Here is a 14,861-nt window from a genome sequence, read left to right on the forward strand (position 1 = left end):
AAGTCACCTAAGCATTGTTATCAAGATTATTTTATTGGTAAAAAATGTTTTCTTGTGTTTTATTGCTTAGAAATGTTTTCTTCTTTTAATTTCATTTTTGGTTATTGCTAAGTTTTGAGTTTTCTTTTTCCTTTTTTTATCTTATTTGATTTTCTTAGATGGTGCTCCATTGTCTCTACAAAGAGGTTAACCAAATGTTTATGATAAACGACTCAAACCTGTGAAATGAGTTGTAGAACTTTTGTGCAAGATTCAACTTCACTATTACTTTAGGGTCTGCAGTTTTGGTAGTCAAATGTAATTAACTACACCTTTGACTGATCTCCATCGGAGTTACTATGTTGGGAAGTGTAAAGTACCCTGTCTCCCAAGCAAGGTTTTAAATTTCGACCGAAATCCGAAATTTTGGGTTTCGGTCGATAACGAAACCGAAATCGATGAAACCCGAAATTGTAGTTTATTTCGTTCAAAATTTCGAAATTTCGTTTATCCCGAAATTCCGTCCGGAATTTTAGGGATTTCACCCAAAAATTTTGATTTTTTATAATTATTTAGTCTTATCCCGAAATTTCAGAGATTTCGATCGAAATTTCGGTTTCAGTGGGGACCGAAACCCATTCCGAAACCGAAATTTGAAACCTTGCTCCCAAGTGGCCAACATGGTTCAAAATGCAATACATATAAATCACTGTATAGTTCATCACCTAGGATCATAGAGATCCTTCTTGGACTGCTTAGTCCTAAGTTTTTGGTGGAAAGGCCAGAAGTTTGGGGTTGAGCCTCTAGCTCAATTGGGAAAAGGCTTTGTTCTTTGACCTTGAGTTCGGAGGTTCAATCCCAGCTTGCCCGCCAAAAAGAGGCCAGAAGGTTTCATATCAAAATTAATCAGATGCATTTCCCAATAATGGAAATAATTAAGGTAACCACTAGCATGTTTGGTAACACTATGTACTAACTTGAGAAAAATATAGCAAATTATAACACTGATTGACGTAATCAACCTGAAACCCAATAATGACATCAAGTTGCGGCCCTTGCCATATTTTTTAAATTCATATAGTTAAAATGAGTTGATCTCAATGGAAACAAACCAGAAAGATGTATTTTGCGTTAAAATTGCTTCAAGGTCCAAAACTTCATGGAAGTGAAGTAGAGAATCCCTATCATATAACTCAAAATTGAGTCACCTGGAAGAGGATGATTAGATTTTTATTTCCCTAGAGTGGGGGACTGCATTTAAGAGGATGGTTAGATTTTTCTCCTGGAAAGTTGCTAATCCAGTAAAAGGGAAATATATCACAATTACCTATGGAACTAATATCATTTGACCTATACCTTATCCCCCCCCCCCCTCGCCAACACACCCACCCACCCACCCACCCGCACGCACATTCCACCACAACTACCAAAAAAAAAAAAAGAGAGGCAAAACACTAACAATTTTTCGTCACATTTGAAGCATGATTTCCAAGTTCACCGCAAAACTTCCCTAGGATTTTTTCTCTTTGATGAGAATAATTTTTTTTTGGTAGGTAAGCTGGGATTGAACACTCGACCTCAGGGTCAAAGAACGTAGTCTTTACTAATTTAGCTAGAGACCCAGCGCCTTGATGAGAATAATTACTATTACTGTTGAAGATTTAAGTTAGTATGCCTTCCAAAAAAATAAGAGTCAAGTTAGAATAAGAAGAGTAGTGATAGGGAAAAAGAGTGATCACAATGGGACTTTAGAGGATCTTTGACTTTGGTCACAAAAGCATTGGGATATCCCATCCTTTCATTGCCCCTGGATCATGGCAAAGGATGAGTTCCTTTTTATGTTTGAAGCAGAAAAGCAGGCCTTAAAGATCCTCACTAAGGGATCTGAGGCTTCAATTGCTCTCTCTCTCTCTCTCAACTTGGAGTAGGGATTTTCTTCAAGGTGTGGAAGTTCTCTGGGTCAATTTCTATGGTATCCCATTATATGTTTGGGCCATATCAACAGTGGAGGCTATAGGGAGCCTCTTTGGTAAGGTTCTGGAGACAAAGATGGAAGGGAACCACCAGCACTACATGAGCTTTGTATCGGCCAAAATCCTAGCTCCCCGATGGAAGTTTTCAGGTTTTTTATTAAAATCAGAATCATAGACCACGACTATACCATTGGAATTGAAATTCAAGCGAAAAGAGGTGAGTGCTCAACCAATCTCGAGCCTTCCAGCTCTAAGGGGCGGTTGCCTTCTTTGGTCGAAACTTCTCCGGGTCTCGCTGGTTTGGGTAATTCGATAGTGCCACCGTTTGAAGGTCTTCCGTAGTTGTAGGGTTGGCTCTCCGGCGAACTTTTGGGACCCACGCTGAATTCAAATGTCAAATATGACCAACCAAATTCTAATGGCGCGCTGCTCAAGAATGGATCTGAGAAAGATGCGGTGGGATCTAGGAACAAGAGTTTTGGTCAAACTTGCCCTTTTTTCGACGGGCCCGGCTCTAAGTCAAATGACCCTCTTGCCCCTACAAGAAAAGCTGGCCGGATGGATCATCCCACCAAGAAGAGCAAAAAATCTTGTCATACTCCAAAAGTAAGGAATTTCCAGGAATCTCTTAAAACTCGAGCTTCTGGTTTGAGCCATCTTGCATTAAAATTTAAGGCCAGGAAGGCTAGTTCTAAAGGAAAACTTCTTAAAAGGAAAGTGGAGAAACCTTCGGGATCTACTTCAGTAGAGATAAAGGATAAATCTTTTAGCCGGTTTCCAATATCACTCAAAACATTTTTCCCATACGCACAGGGTAGGCTTTGTCTATGGATAAGCCACCATGGCCTCCCCTAGTCGCTGTCCCAGATGAAGTTTTTGGGCTCGGGGGAGTGGGGGCCCCATCTTATAGTATTTTCATTAGGTTTGAGGCTAAAGATGTTTAAAGCATACTACAGAAGTTTCCCTTATATTATTATTTTTTGGGTGTGCGGTAGGAGGCTACATTCCTTAACTATCTATCATTTTGGTGCGAAAAGAAGCATTCTGCTAGGATTAGGTTACCTTTTCTCGTCGTGCCTCCACGTGTTGAGCACATTTCACTTTATATAGCTCTAGTCTCAAGGAGAGGGAAGTTGTAAAGGTATGGTTTTGGTTAGAGGGCATTAATAGTCTCGTATTTTGAAGGGAAGTATCTATACGCGATAGTGGATATTGGAGGACGACTATTGGACGGTAATCCTTATATAAAGAGGCACGGAGAGTCCATTGGAATCCCTTTGGAGTCTTGGGTGATCCGCTCTCATCCTCAACCAAGCAGGAATGGATAATCGAACGCAGCACGATTCGCCTTCATGCTCCTGAGGTCAGAACAAGAGGTTGTTTATGGAGATCTTGGTTTTAGAAAAAATTCATAACAGTATGAGGACGATGGTCTATGATGAAGAGAGGGCATCCATCAATGACCCAACCCATAAAGAGATGTTGGGAGATCTTCTCATGAAGCAATGGAAATTATTTAAGCTAGAGACTCAAGATTGTCCCTGGCATTCCATAGTCCCTGTGGGACAGCCACGGTCAAAGATACCCACTTGCCGCTGCAGAAACATCCTTTCTTCAAATTAATTCTGAACGAAGAAAGGGTTGCGAGGAAGCAGCAGTGGGAAGCTAACAAGGCGGTGGAAGAAAGGATTGCTAGTAGAAAGAGTCCTGGTTTCTTGGAAATGGTTCCAGAGGACCTTCTCACAGACATGCCGGATTTCCAAATCCAGCACATTCTGGAGGAGCTGGAGAAGTGTTCTTCCTAGGTGACCAGTTTAGTGCTGAGATGCCGCTTGATTTTTGTGGAAGAAGGGTGGCTTCTGTAGCGTACAAATGGAGTAGTTGTAAACTGGCCGGTATGGAATTGGGATTGGAATAGAGGGAATTTTTGGGTTTCTGATGTCATACCTCATGGTATCTTTTGTTTGTTTTTTGGGACTCCTGGTCCCAATCCCCCTGTAAAGGTGTTTGAAAGATTGAAATCTAAATAGAAACTGTCATTTTTCAAAAAAAAAAAAAAGAATAAGAAGATTTTTTATTAATGTTTTTGGTCTAACATTGTTAGTGATTCTTAAGTTTATTTACACTAATAAGATAAGTCCCATCAATTGATGGCCTTGTTTTTGGGTAGGTAAGCTGGGATTGAACCTCCGACCTCAAGCTTGAATAACAAAGCCTTGACCAATTGAGCTAGAGGGTCAATTCCTCAATCGATGGATCCTCTCCTCAGATGACACAAATTTAATTTTGATGGTTTGTTCTTTGGTACCCGGAACTGGAGGGGTTGGTAGAATTGTTAGGCACCATGAGGGGTCATGAGGTGTTTTCCAGTGCAATTAGGATGGAAGCCTCGATTGAGGTACATGTTCTTGCATTGATTCGTGGACTAAAATTATCTTCATTACTTTGCTAGAAAGGAGTGGTAAGGATTAGCCAGTGACTATATGAAACAAAATTAGATATAGGATGTTGCATACAACCACATTTGCCTTTGCGGACAACAATGGGAAGATCAAGGTCAGTAGGAGATACATCAACAGACACAAGATTTGTAGGATGCAGAGTAGGAGGAAGACTAGGATGAATCATACCTGCCTCCAAGGATAGATTCTTAAGAGGTAAACGGTCTCCTTTTGACTTTCTCCTCGTTTAAACCTGCAATTGATTAGACTCATTGTCCTGCAAATTAGTGTTATCTCTTGTGTCCCTTGTGTCAAGTGAAAAGGGCAACACAGGAGTATGAAAAAAAGGTTGAGTTTAACACTTCATTAGCATTAGGATAACACCTCCTGAAGAGAAGACTCCTGGAGGCAAAGAACGGAACAAATTCATGGAAGGTAACATTCATGGATACAAGACGCCGACAAGAGGGAGGATGGTAATACCGATACCCTTTCTGTGATGCATAATAACCCAAGGAAACACATTGGAAATTGAAAAGAGGTCCCGAGCAGATAAAGTTCATTAGATTCCCATTCCTTCCCAATCGTCGTCCTCGAATGCATGTCCTGAAATACACAACAACTCAACCCAATTCAACTACCTTTGTCCCAAACTAGCTGGGGTCGGCTAATGAATCCTTTAGAAAATTTTCATGAAGAAGATGAAAGGATCTACCCCAAATTGTCTAAGTCTAATCATGACACTAGTTGGGTTCGTCTACATGGATCATTTTTTTCCATTCTCTCCTATCCAAGGTAATGTTCTCTGTTATGTTCCTAGCCATCAAGTCTTTCCTCACTGTTTCTACCCAAGTTGTTTTCGGTCTGCCCCTACCTCTTTTTACTCCATTAACTTGGCACGAGTCACTTCTTCTCACTGGAGCATCCAAAGGCCTACGTTGGATATGCCCAAACCATCTTAAGCGGTGCTCTCAAATCTTCTCCTCAATTGGTGCCAATCCCATATGTCCTGAAATACAAACTAAGAAGAAAAAATGTGACATTGTATTTCAAAGATTTTATAATAGAACTAACATATAGCAGATTAGTTGTAAGTCTTGGAACATGTAATACTTATGATAACAATAAACCGGAAGAGATTGTCTGACTTTTTTTGGCTTCATTAATACAATGTCACCTTTTCTCAAAAAAAAAAAAAAAAACAAAAACTGGAAGAGATATGAACCTCCCCTTTCCCAGCGATAGAGGAGAGGGATCCAACAGCGACCTTGACTTTATCACTTCCCGAACAAATAGAATAGGAGAGAAACATAGAAGACATACCTGTCATGTGGTCTGAGGAACCAGAATCAATGATCCATGACAGGGAAGTGGAAGATTGGAAGGTGATGCACAGGGCATAAGCAAAGGTAGATGTGCTCTCCAACTAGACACTTGAAGATGTATGCATTCAGAACCTCATGAATAGAAGAAATAGTGGAAGGTGCCCCGGTGAGAACGGACAGTCAGCCAGGAAGTGTAGACTTTGTCATGGTTTTAAATTTAGGCCGAAATACCAAAATTTCAGATTTCGGCCTGGTCCGAAATTTAAAACCGAAACTGTAATTTTTTAATTTTGGCCGAAATTTTTTATAAGATTTACACCGAACTCTCCACCTAAACGAAAATTTCAAACCTTGGACTCTGTATTGGAAACGATGTGAGCAGTAGAAGGTCTCTTTTGCATATAAGTGTGTTGGCCAATCAATAAGATCCTAACAGTGTACCCTATCATGCATTGTCTTACCAAAGTAGTTACATTTCCATTTATCCCAGTCCCTGGAAGATTTCTTCTCACCACATTTATCACCTCTTTAGAAGCTGATGGTAAAGGCGAGAGTTGACTTCTCAACTTGAGGGGAGTTGTAGTACAGTGCATTATCCTAAGGGCTCTCTTCACTCAGAACACATGCATATACTTGTTGGAGGTTTAGTAAGTTACCATGACTGAAAAGTTGAACACAATCGGCTCATTCTCAAGATTAAGGCAAGCCAGAAATTTAATAATATGGTTCCACTTAACACGTCTTCCCTCTTCAGTAAGCAACTACATCTGGATTATATGCTTGCTCAAAAGGGTAGTAAAAATCCAACTCTTCCTTCATGCTCTTGAGAGTGGTAGAGTAACTCGATAGGAACTTCCATGTCGAAGATATGAAATGTCCATTCTTAATTGATATATCCTCGTAAATTTTTGCACTTGAGAATACGTTTGAGTAGTCGTATCCCAAATATCTTTTGCCATATGTAGAAACATGAATCCACTACTAATTTCCGGCTCCATAGAACTGATGTGGAAGGACACTACTGAGAGGTCTTTTGCGACAGATCATCTTTTTCTGGCTCTGTGGCTCTTCGTGTAAGATATCCAAGTTTACCACTTCCTCCAGCAAACATCTTTATTGCTTGTGACCACTGTAAATAGTTCGGTCTATTCAGTTTGACTGGAACCATAAGCATCAGCATACTGCCTATGGCAATTTCTTGATTCACAATCATTTTGGAACTGTCGGTATTAGTAGGACTGGTTGTACTGCTGTTCAACATATTTTTTTACAACCCCAACAACAAATGAACAATAACTTCAAGCATCAATACTAGTTTAAGGTCTCGGTATACACCAAGAACCTAGAAAACACCCAACATGACTGTTTACGCACCAAACAATCCATAAAACCCCAAGTCGCATGCACTAATAACTTGTGTAGAACTACAACAGCAATGGCTGCAATCCAAGGATCATTGCTTGCCAACAAGACAAATCCGCATGATCGATTTTCAACATGCCGAGAATCGGGAAAAAATCCAAAATAGAAATTGCCTCCCTCCCCTCTAGGATTGGGGTTTGGGAGCACAACTCTAGGGTTTTTTACGCATGGGAAGTGTTCCAGGGTTTAGCATTTTATCCAAATCGGGTGACTAGGTCGGGTTAAATCAAAACCCTAAATATCTGCCTTCAATTGTAACACTACCACACATCATATATAGCATTAGTTTGAGTTGCCCAACAATCTGTGGGATCCTTCTGAGGGGTTCCACAACAAACTGTATGCCTTCATTGATGGATCAACACCTTACGTAATGGCGTTGAACCACGGGAAGAAACCCAAAGAAACACCAAACTTAGTGGGGTGGGATCGAGGCTTGACAGGGAGGAAAAGTGCTCCGATACCAAGTTGAAAATATTGATTAAAGCCCTGGAGTGATGGATGAAGGAGGGGAAGAGAGATGGAAGAGAAGAAAAGTGAGATGAGAGAAATCATGGGGAGAGGGACTGAACATGTCCGTTGGCCATGCTTTCTCTTATATATTAATGATATGTAATATTTTCAAGAGTGTCAGAATGAGGGGAAATAAAATTTTAAATCTGTAGACATGTATAAACCCTGTAAGCCCTATATATCAACATTGTGAAGCTCATTCATTTAGTATAATTTCTTTTACTCTTGGGTCAAAATCTTTAATTGATTTTATGTTGTGAGTTATACAATTGTCATGAAAGTTTGATTTTTCCAGTGATGTTTTTGTTTTAATTCCTTCACAGGGAGTTTCCATTGTGATTGCCTTCTTCATTTCTGCTATATTCCATGAGGTATTTTTGCATTTCACTTTTCCCCTATTTGAATTTTTGGCATATAAGGCATATATTGCTACTTAATAATTGCTCTGTTTTTATCATATTTTGAGACTCTAGGCCTACAACTAATTTATAGTTAGAGGTAATTGCAAATTTCATCTATACCCCTCTAGTTATGGGTATTATCCTTGATTCCTTCTCAAAAGTTATTCCCTTAGACTTTTGGCCAACTCCTTTCTATAAATACTGAATAGAATATTCTTCCTTTAACCATAATTAGACTTGTCCTTCTCTCTTAACCCCCCCCCCCCCCCCCCCTCGTTAAGCCCTCCAATTCTTTCTCTCCCTATCTCTTGGCCCCAACTTCGTGGACCTAACCATTTATCTAGTGGTACCGACCTTAGATCCCCAATGGCCATCAACTTCACTCCTTGTTTATGTGACATCTAAAGCAGGGCATAGTAAATTATATATCTCCAATGGTTATTAACTACGCTCTTGGGCAATTTGGCATCCAAGACCAAACCTTCATCATTTGAAAATGACTGGAATGCCACACGCTTTTCACTTTTCTCATCCAATTAAGTTTTCTTCCATCTACCGGCCGTATTTAGTTTGGTAGCAGATCTAAATGCAGAAAGCATATCATGCTGAACTGTTAAAGCTTTAACTTCCTTATTGTTACTAGTTATTTCTATCCTTCTAGTTATCGACATCACATCCTTGATTATTCTGTGCACTGAATTCATCAAACTGTGTGATGATATCTTTATATTGGCTAATGTTTTTCAATTCTATTGCTGCAGCTATGCATTGGTATCCCCTGCCACATTTTCAAGTTTTGGGCTTTCTTAGGAATACTGCTTCAGGTAAAGCTTTTGCAAGGTTTTAAATTTCAGTTTCGGTTTCGGTTTCAGTCGTCACGGAAACAGAAACATTTCCGCTTTGGTGGAAATTTTTAATCTTTAAAAAAACATATGCAAATGATGAAATTTTAAGACAACTTTTGGAAATGTTAGAATAAGCATAAATACATGCTTAGAAACCCTTCATAATGGCTTAATCATATCGAACACCTAATGACATGTGTTGCCGTGCATGTCTAGAACAGTAAAGTAAAAAAATAAGTATAATGAAGAAGTATAAGAAAGTACAATGACCAATCTCCCCTCTAAGGACCCCAACTCTGTCACTCTAAGTCACTCCCACATAGAGTTACAAGGTATTATTGGTCCCATGCCGTCTGACATCCCATGCATAACTTATGGTTATTTTGTTGTGCAGTTCAATGATGTTGCCTACCAAATATCATTCTATGCATTAATGAAATGAAATGAAATACAAATAATAACATCTTTCCATTGTTTTTGTCATTCCAACCATTTCAGTCGAATTTTGTTGATTTCGATCAAAATTTCGGGGAAATTGACGTAAAAGGAAATCACGTAGATTCGATGGGGAGATGGAAATGGAAACTTTCTTTATGAATGGTATGAAAATGGAAACATTCTGGTCATTTTGGGGAAATTTAATACCATAAGCTTTTGTCAACAGTTGATTTTGCTACATCATACAGAAAGTTAATTTAGTTGTTCTATTCGAGTAATACAATCTTTAAAAAAAAGTTAGTTTTTTTTTCACAATGCTAAATCCGAATGCCTCAACATTATTATGATAGTATTCCCCTGCCTGGTTAATAGACATATCTTTCATTTTGGGAATGGAGTGATGGACTCTTGTCAGTAGGACCAACATGTGCTCTTCTTATGCCCTATTAACCACTTTCTAATGCAATACCTCTTGGAGACATACTTTTAGATAAATAAAACATCGAATGATTAGGTCTTATATTTATAGAGCTAAGTGCAGCACACACCATCAAACTAAATTCATTTTTGAGAATGCCATGTTTTTTGCACTCCACAGTGTGTTTTCATTAGATGCAAGAGCTTTGGCAATCCTATTGCATCAACATATCTGTTGCTTACTAAGATAATACACCTTGAAAGCCATATGATCATATATAAATATGAGGAATAATAAACTGAAGGGTGCCCTTGCAAAACCCAGCTACAAGGGCGCCCCCATTGGTCAATTTCCACAAAGTGCATTTATTAGGGCACAAAAAAGTCCGAAAATGGCCCAGACAAATTAAAGACCAACTGGCATCTGTGTATCCTTCTAATACTACAGGATACCCACTATATGATAATCCATAGTCTATAGTGCCTTTAATATACTTTAATATCCTATTTATAGCATTCCAATGAACATTACTAGGATTACTAGTAAATCTACTTAGCTTGATAAAGGAACAATAAATGCACTTTGTGGAGATTGACCGGAGGCCCTTGTAGATTTTTTTAGGTGTCCTTCATTTTATCACACTATAAATATTAGTTCATGAAAATGTAAGACAAAATCGTTGGTAAAACTATTTAAATAGTACACAAGGAATATTGAAATGGAAGAACTTTCAATTGTAACTGATTCTGTCAATTGGTACTTTTTTTTATCATGGCATCTCGTAAAGGATAAAGCAAGGTTTCATTCCAAGTGTCACAATTAGATTTCTCAACACCAGCTGTCAAACAATTAGAAGGGTGTAGAGATTAGACCTAGCAAGATGTGACCCGGACTTGCGGGTTGACTCGGCCCACCCGTAATTTACGGGTCCGGGTCACTCATTTGTGACCCGTTTGAAAATGACCCGTGGGTCCACCCGGCCCGTCAAAACTGGGCCGGTCCGGTGGACCCGCGGGTGCCCGCAGGAACAAAATTGAAAAGAGAATAATTTTTTTGTTTTATTTGTGAGTTGGGAACTTAGGGTTATTTTTTTATTTGACTTCTCTGAGTTCTCTCTTTCACATGCCTTTGTTGGGAACTTAGGGTTTCTCCCAACGTCTGACCCTCCGTCGCCGTTTCCCGACGGCCTCGCCGGCGTCTTCGCCGCCCCAACGTTTTCAAGGTCGCCTCTCACCTCGTTTTATTTTCTTCTCCGAATTCTTCTCTCTTGTTCCCATTTGCTTCAGATCTCTTTTGTTTTCTCATCCTCGTTTTGTCTTTCTTCTCCGATTCCTCTCCATTTCAACTCACATCCAGGGCCATAGTGCAGGAACCACCAGATTGGTGCAAAATTTTGGCAAATCATCATCGGTGAAGAGGGGCGGTTTTGTGCCGTGGTGTTTGGTGAACCACAAGATTGGTGCAAAATTTTGGGAAATCATCATCAATGAAGAGCGGTGGTTTTGTGCCCTGGTTTTGTGAGTGACCCCTAAAATTCCGGGTCATTTTTTACCCGGCCCGTATGACCCGGCGCACCCGTTTGCCAGGTCTACTAGAGATGGTGCTTCCACATGACTCAAAATAGTGCTTCAAAGTTTTAGACAATGGGCAGTAAAATCTAACTAGCCTTAGTTAGACATTTAATGGGTTGAAAGTCCAGTAGATGGGAAAATAGGCTGGCTGAGTGGCAACTCATTGCATTTGGAAGAAGGTGCTTTAAGTGAACTTCTGTAACAAAATTGAGGAGGAGAGGGTGAGACTGTTGATATTATTTTTTTGTGTGGTGGGGGTGGGGCTATTAAAATGCGTAATTCGATTCTAAAGAGGAAGTTTCTACTTGTCTTCGCAGTGATTCATTGAAAATTATTCTGTCAGATAGGAACTCTGCAAGTTTTTTTTTCTTGATCTCATCGTGTTTTTTATTTATTTGTATCAGGTTCCATTGGTCATCTTAACGAATTACCTGCAAAATAAGTTCAGAAACACCATGGTATGCCTTTCTCTCCAAGAATTCCCCAACCATGTTCATCATTCTCTAACACAATTTCGCATACAAAAATGGGTATTGCGTAAATAATTTTCGAAATGACAGTCATTTTGCGGTCTATTACCCATTCAATATTGCAATGCCATCACTCAGCTTCATTAGTATGGAAAATAAATTAACTTTTGTTGATAATTTCCAGGTGGGGAATATGATCTTCTGGTTCTTTTTTAGCATTCTTGGTCAGCCCATGTGTCTTCTCCTTTACTACCATGACTTGATGAATCAGAAAGTGAGAACAGAGTAACCAAACCAATTCATTGGATATCCGATTCCATGGCGGAGAAAGCTCGGTAATTGAAGGTGCGTAGATTAGTATTGATCGTCTTGATTATGCATTGGTATTTTGTTCATAATCTGCTTCCTTGGCGGCTTTCTAGCATACACCATGTATTACTGAACCAGACCCTTGCTGGTGAATTTTGTATCAAAAGCTCTGGACAGTTCCCCTGGTTGGGAAATTTTGTAGAAAACACTAAAGTTAATGGAAAGCAGCATAAAGCTTGACCCTTTCTGACATGCTTCAAAAGAACTTATAGAATGCATCTAAGAAATGAAAATTTTGACAATTCGGAAAGAACTTATTGTCCAGCCTCTTATACATGTGTATTATTAGAATATTAGAAAGGAAATAGGTTGCAGCACCGTCTCAGATTTCAAACTTATGGATGTGTTTGATTTACATCATGTTGTAAGTGATGCTTGCCATTTCGAAAGAGGACTTGGAGCAAATTAGCAAGATGATTTCATGTCGACCATGTTACATGGATTCTTCTAAATGGGCAAAGTAAGTAGTCGTGTTGGACACGTCTCGGATTCCAATACTTCACACGTCTGTATATCTGTTTTATCTATTTTTTTTATGATTACTACAGCAATTTTACAATTACCCATCAATTAAGTTTCTTAAATGAAAATAAAATATTATACCTACTTATTAAAAAATTTAATATATTGTTATTACTATGTTAGAATGTGAAAATAAATTGAGAATTAATTAAAATATTTTTGTGAATCCATTGAGCTTTGTCGAATCTGACAAGTGTTATCCGTGTTGGATTCTAACACTTGTACCCGTATTTGATGCTGGTGGGACCCACCGACCCAACTCAAACCCATGCATCGGATGGGGGCCCATTCGTCCAGATGCTAACATGGTGGGCCCCACCCATTGCAGGTCCAGTCTTAATTAAATAAGAGATCGGCCATTGTATTGTCCAAAGCCGCGAAGACAGAGAGATACAATGAAAACTGTCAAGAAAAACTTTTTGCAAATAAAACAAAGTAGAAGACTTTTTTTTGCATAACCCCTAAAGAGGCATTCCTCTAATTACTAAGCTAAGTATAAGCAAGCGAAGCCCGTCTCCTACTTTTTGAGGAGAGGGTTGATTAAGGTTGATTTCCTAAGTTTGAGGGTGGAGAGGTGGACCTCATATCTTTGAATAAAAGCCTAAAATCTTACTTTTAATAAGTCTCATATACTCATGTTTCACTCAAAACCAATGGTCCACCTCATCTCTCCTCTCTCGCGTGCATGTGGAGTGCCTTTTTAGTCAGTTCTGTCTCCTTTGCGTGCACGGTGGAGTGCCTTTTTTTATATAAAGAAAGACTAAAGAACAATCGAGTCTTGGATCCAAAGAGTAGTGTGTTTTCAATTGAGGAGACCTCTATAACATCAAGAGGTGACCACATTGTTAGGTACATTGGTACCAATGAGCAAAAAGCCCTGGAGGACTGATGGAACAAATTAGGCTAAGCCCTCAAACCATATAGGATCTCATCGGCAGCTTGACTCTATGCAGCTCACTTTAGTTGTTCAAAATAGCCTTTTTCACGAGCTGCCCCTTCCGTGATACTCACTCTTGATTGCTTTATGTAACCCTTTTTACAAGTCACACCTTCCGTTACTCTCCAACACTGAAACATGTAATGTTAGCTCTAATACCAAATGTTAAGTAACTAACCAATATGCCAAAAGCCCCATAATGCATTAGGCTAAGCCCTTAAATTACTTATGATCGTAACAGTCTTAGTCCTGTGCCGAATACGCATCCCGTGTGTAAGGACTCCGTAAATCTTCGGTCGGGTCCAACATGATGGTGTCCCGAGTAGTATGGTTAGAAATATGATGACTGCTTTTAAAATGAGAACCCAACTTGCCTACCTCATGCAAAGGTTGACCTGAACCATACATTAGGTGGGGACCATTAACGATTTGCTTTCATCAGACAATCCTAACAGTTCGATTGGTGGCATGCGAGTTCTCAAGTCAGCAATTAGACAGTTGTGCAAATAATTCATCCATGAAGGGACCCACCTAAATGGATAGCATAGTTCAATATTCAGATGTTCTGTCTTTAGAGAAATTAAGAAAAGCTAATTATCAAAAGAGTAGCTAATTTCGTCTCCAGAATAATCAGATGCTAAAGTGTTAAGGTCCTGTTTGTTTTGGATTGTGGGAACTAATTGAGAGTCCAAAACTGATTATCGGACTAAAAATTAAGGCCCTGTTTGTTTTGGATTTTAAGAACAGACTGAGTCCAAAACTGAGTATTGGACACAAGTTTACATTTAATTTTGAGCCCAATAATCAGTTTTGGACTCACAAATCGGTCTTCAAAATCGAAAACAAACAGGGCCTCAACGTAAATTTGAGTCCAATAATCAATTTTGGACTCACAATCTCTCAATATATTTACCTAATGGTGGCGCATGCCTAGGGTCTACTTCTATCAAATCATATGAAGGTAATGTATCTGATTTTGTTTCTGATTTTTAATGAAAGTTGGGAGGCATGTTTTCAGACCAATGGATCTGCACTTAATAGAACCGAAGAGGGTTATTTTTGAAATGTTTCTTTTGGATATGTTCCTAGGGAGAATTGAACACTTGTTGAAGACTTGAAGGTACGTATTCTGTAGTAGACATTTTGAGAAGCTAGAAAACAGTAATATGGGAAGGAGAGTGGTAAATTCCCCTACTCGGGGGTATGTGATGCCAATGAGACCGAGGTGAGGGCCCTA

The 14,861-nt window shown here is 39.2% G+C and overlaps 1 protein-coding gene across 2 annotated transcripts in view; it reads left to right on the forward strand.

Annotated features, from left to right (window-relative positions):
• TAG1 (membrane bound O-acyl transferase (MBOAT) family protein) overlaps positions 1 to 12,355 on the forward strand; it is a 42,223-nt gene extending 29,868 nt beyond the window's left edge. The window contains exons 13-17 of one of the 2 annotated variants that reach the window (XR_013234652.1): positions 7,977 to 8,024; positions 8,816 to 8,878; positions 9,398 to 9,499; positions 11,731 to 11,784; positions 11,981 to 12,063. Coding sequence is in view for 1 of the 2 variants with exons in the window: in XM_077354532.1 (XP_077210647.1) it covers positions 7,977 to 8,024; positions 8,816 to 8,878; positions 11,731 to 11,784; positions 11,981 to 12,085 (270 nt within the window). In the remaining variant the exon portion in view is untranslated. Of the gene's footprint in view, positions 1 to 7,976; positions 8,025 to 8,815; positions 8,879 to 9,397; positions 9,500 to 11,730; positions 11,785 to 11,980 lie in introns of both variants that reach the window. The other variant, XM_077354532.1, reaches the window with a different exon arrangement.
• Positions 12,356 to 14,861: the final 2,506 nt, after the last annotated feature.

Source organism: Tasmannia lanceolata, unplaced genomic scaffold (assembly GCF_043159265.1).
Source record: "Tasmannia lanceolata isolate RefF3 unplaced genomic scaffold, GAP_Taslan_0.1 ptg000015l, whole genome shotgun sequence".
NCBI classification, from domain to species: Eukaryota; Viridiplantae; Streptophyta; class Magnoliopsida; order Canellales; family Winteraceae; genus Tasmannia; species Tasmannia lanceolata.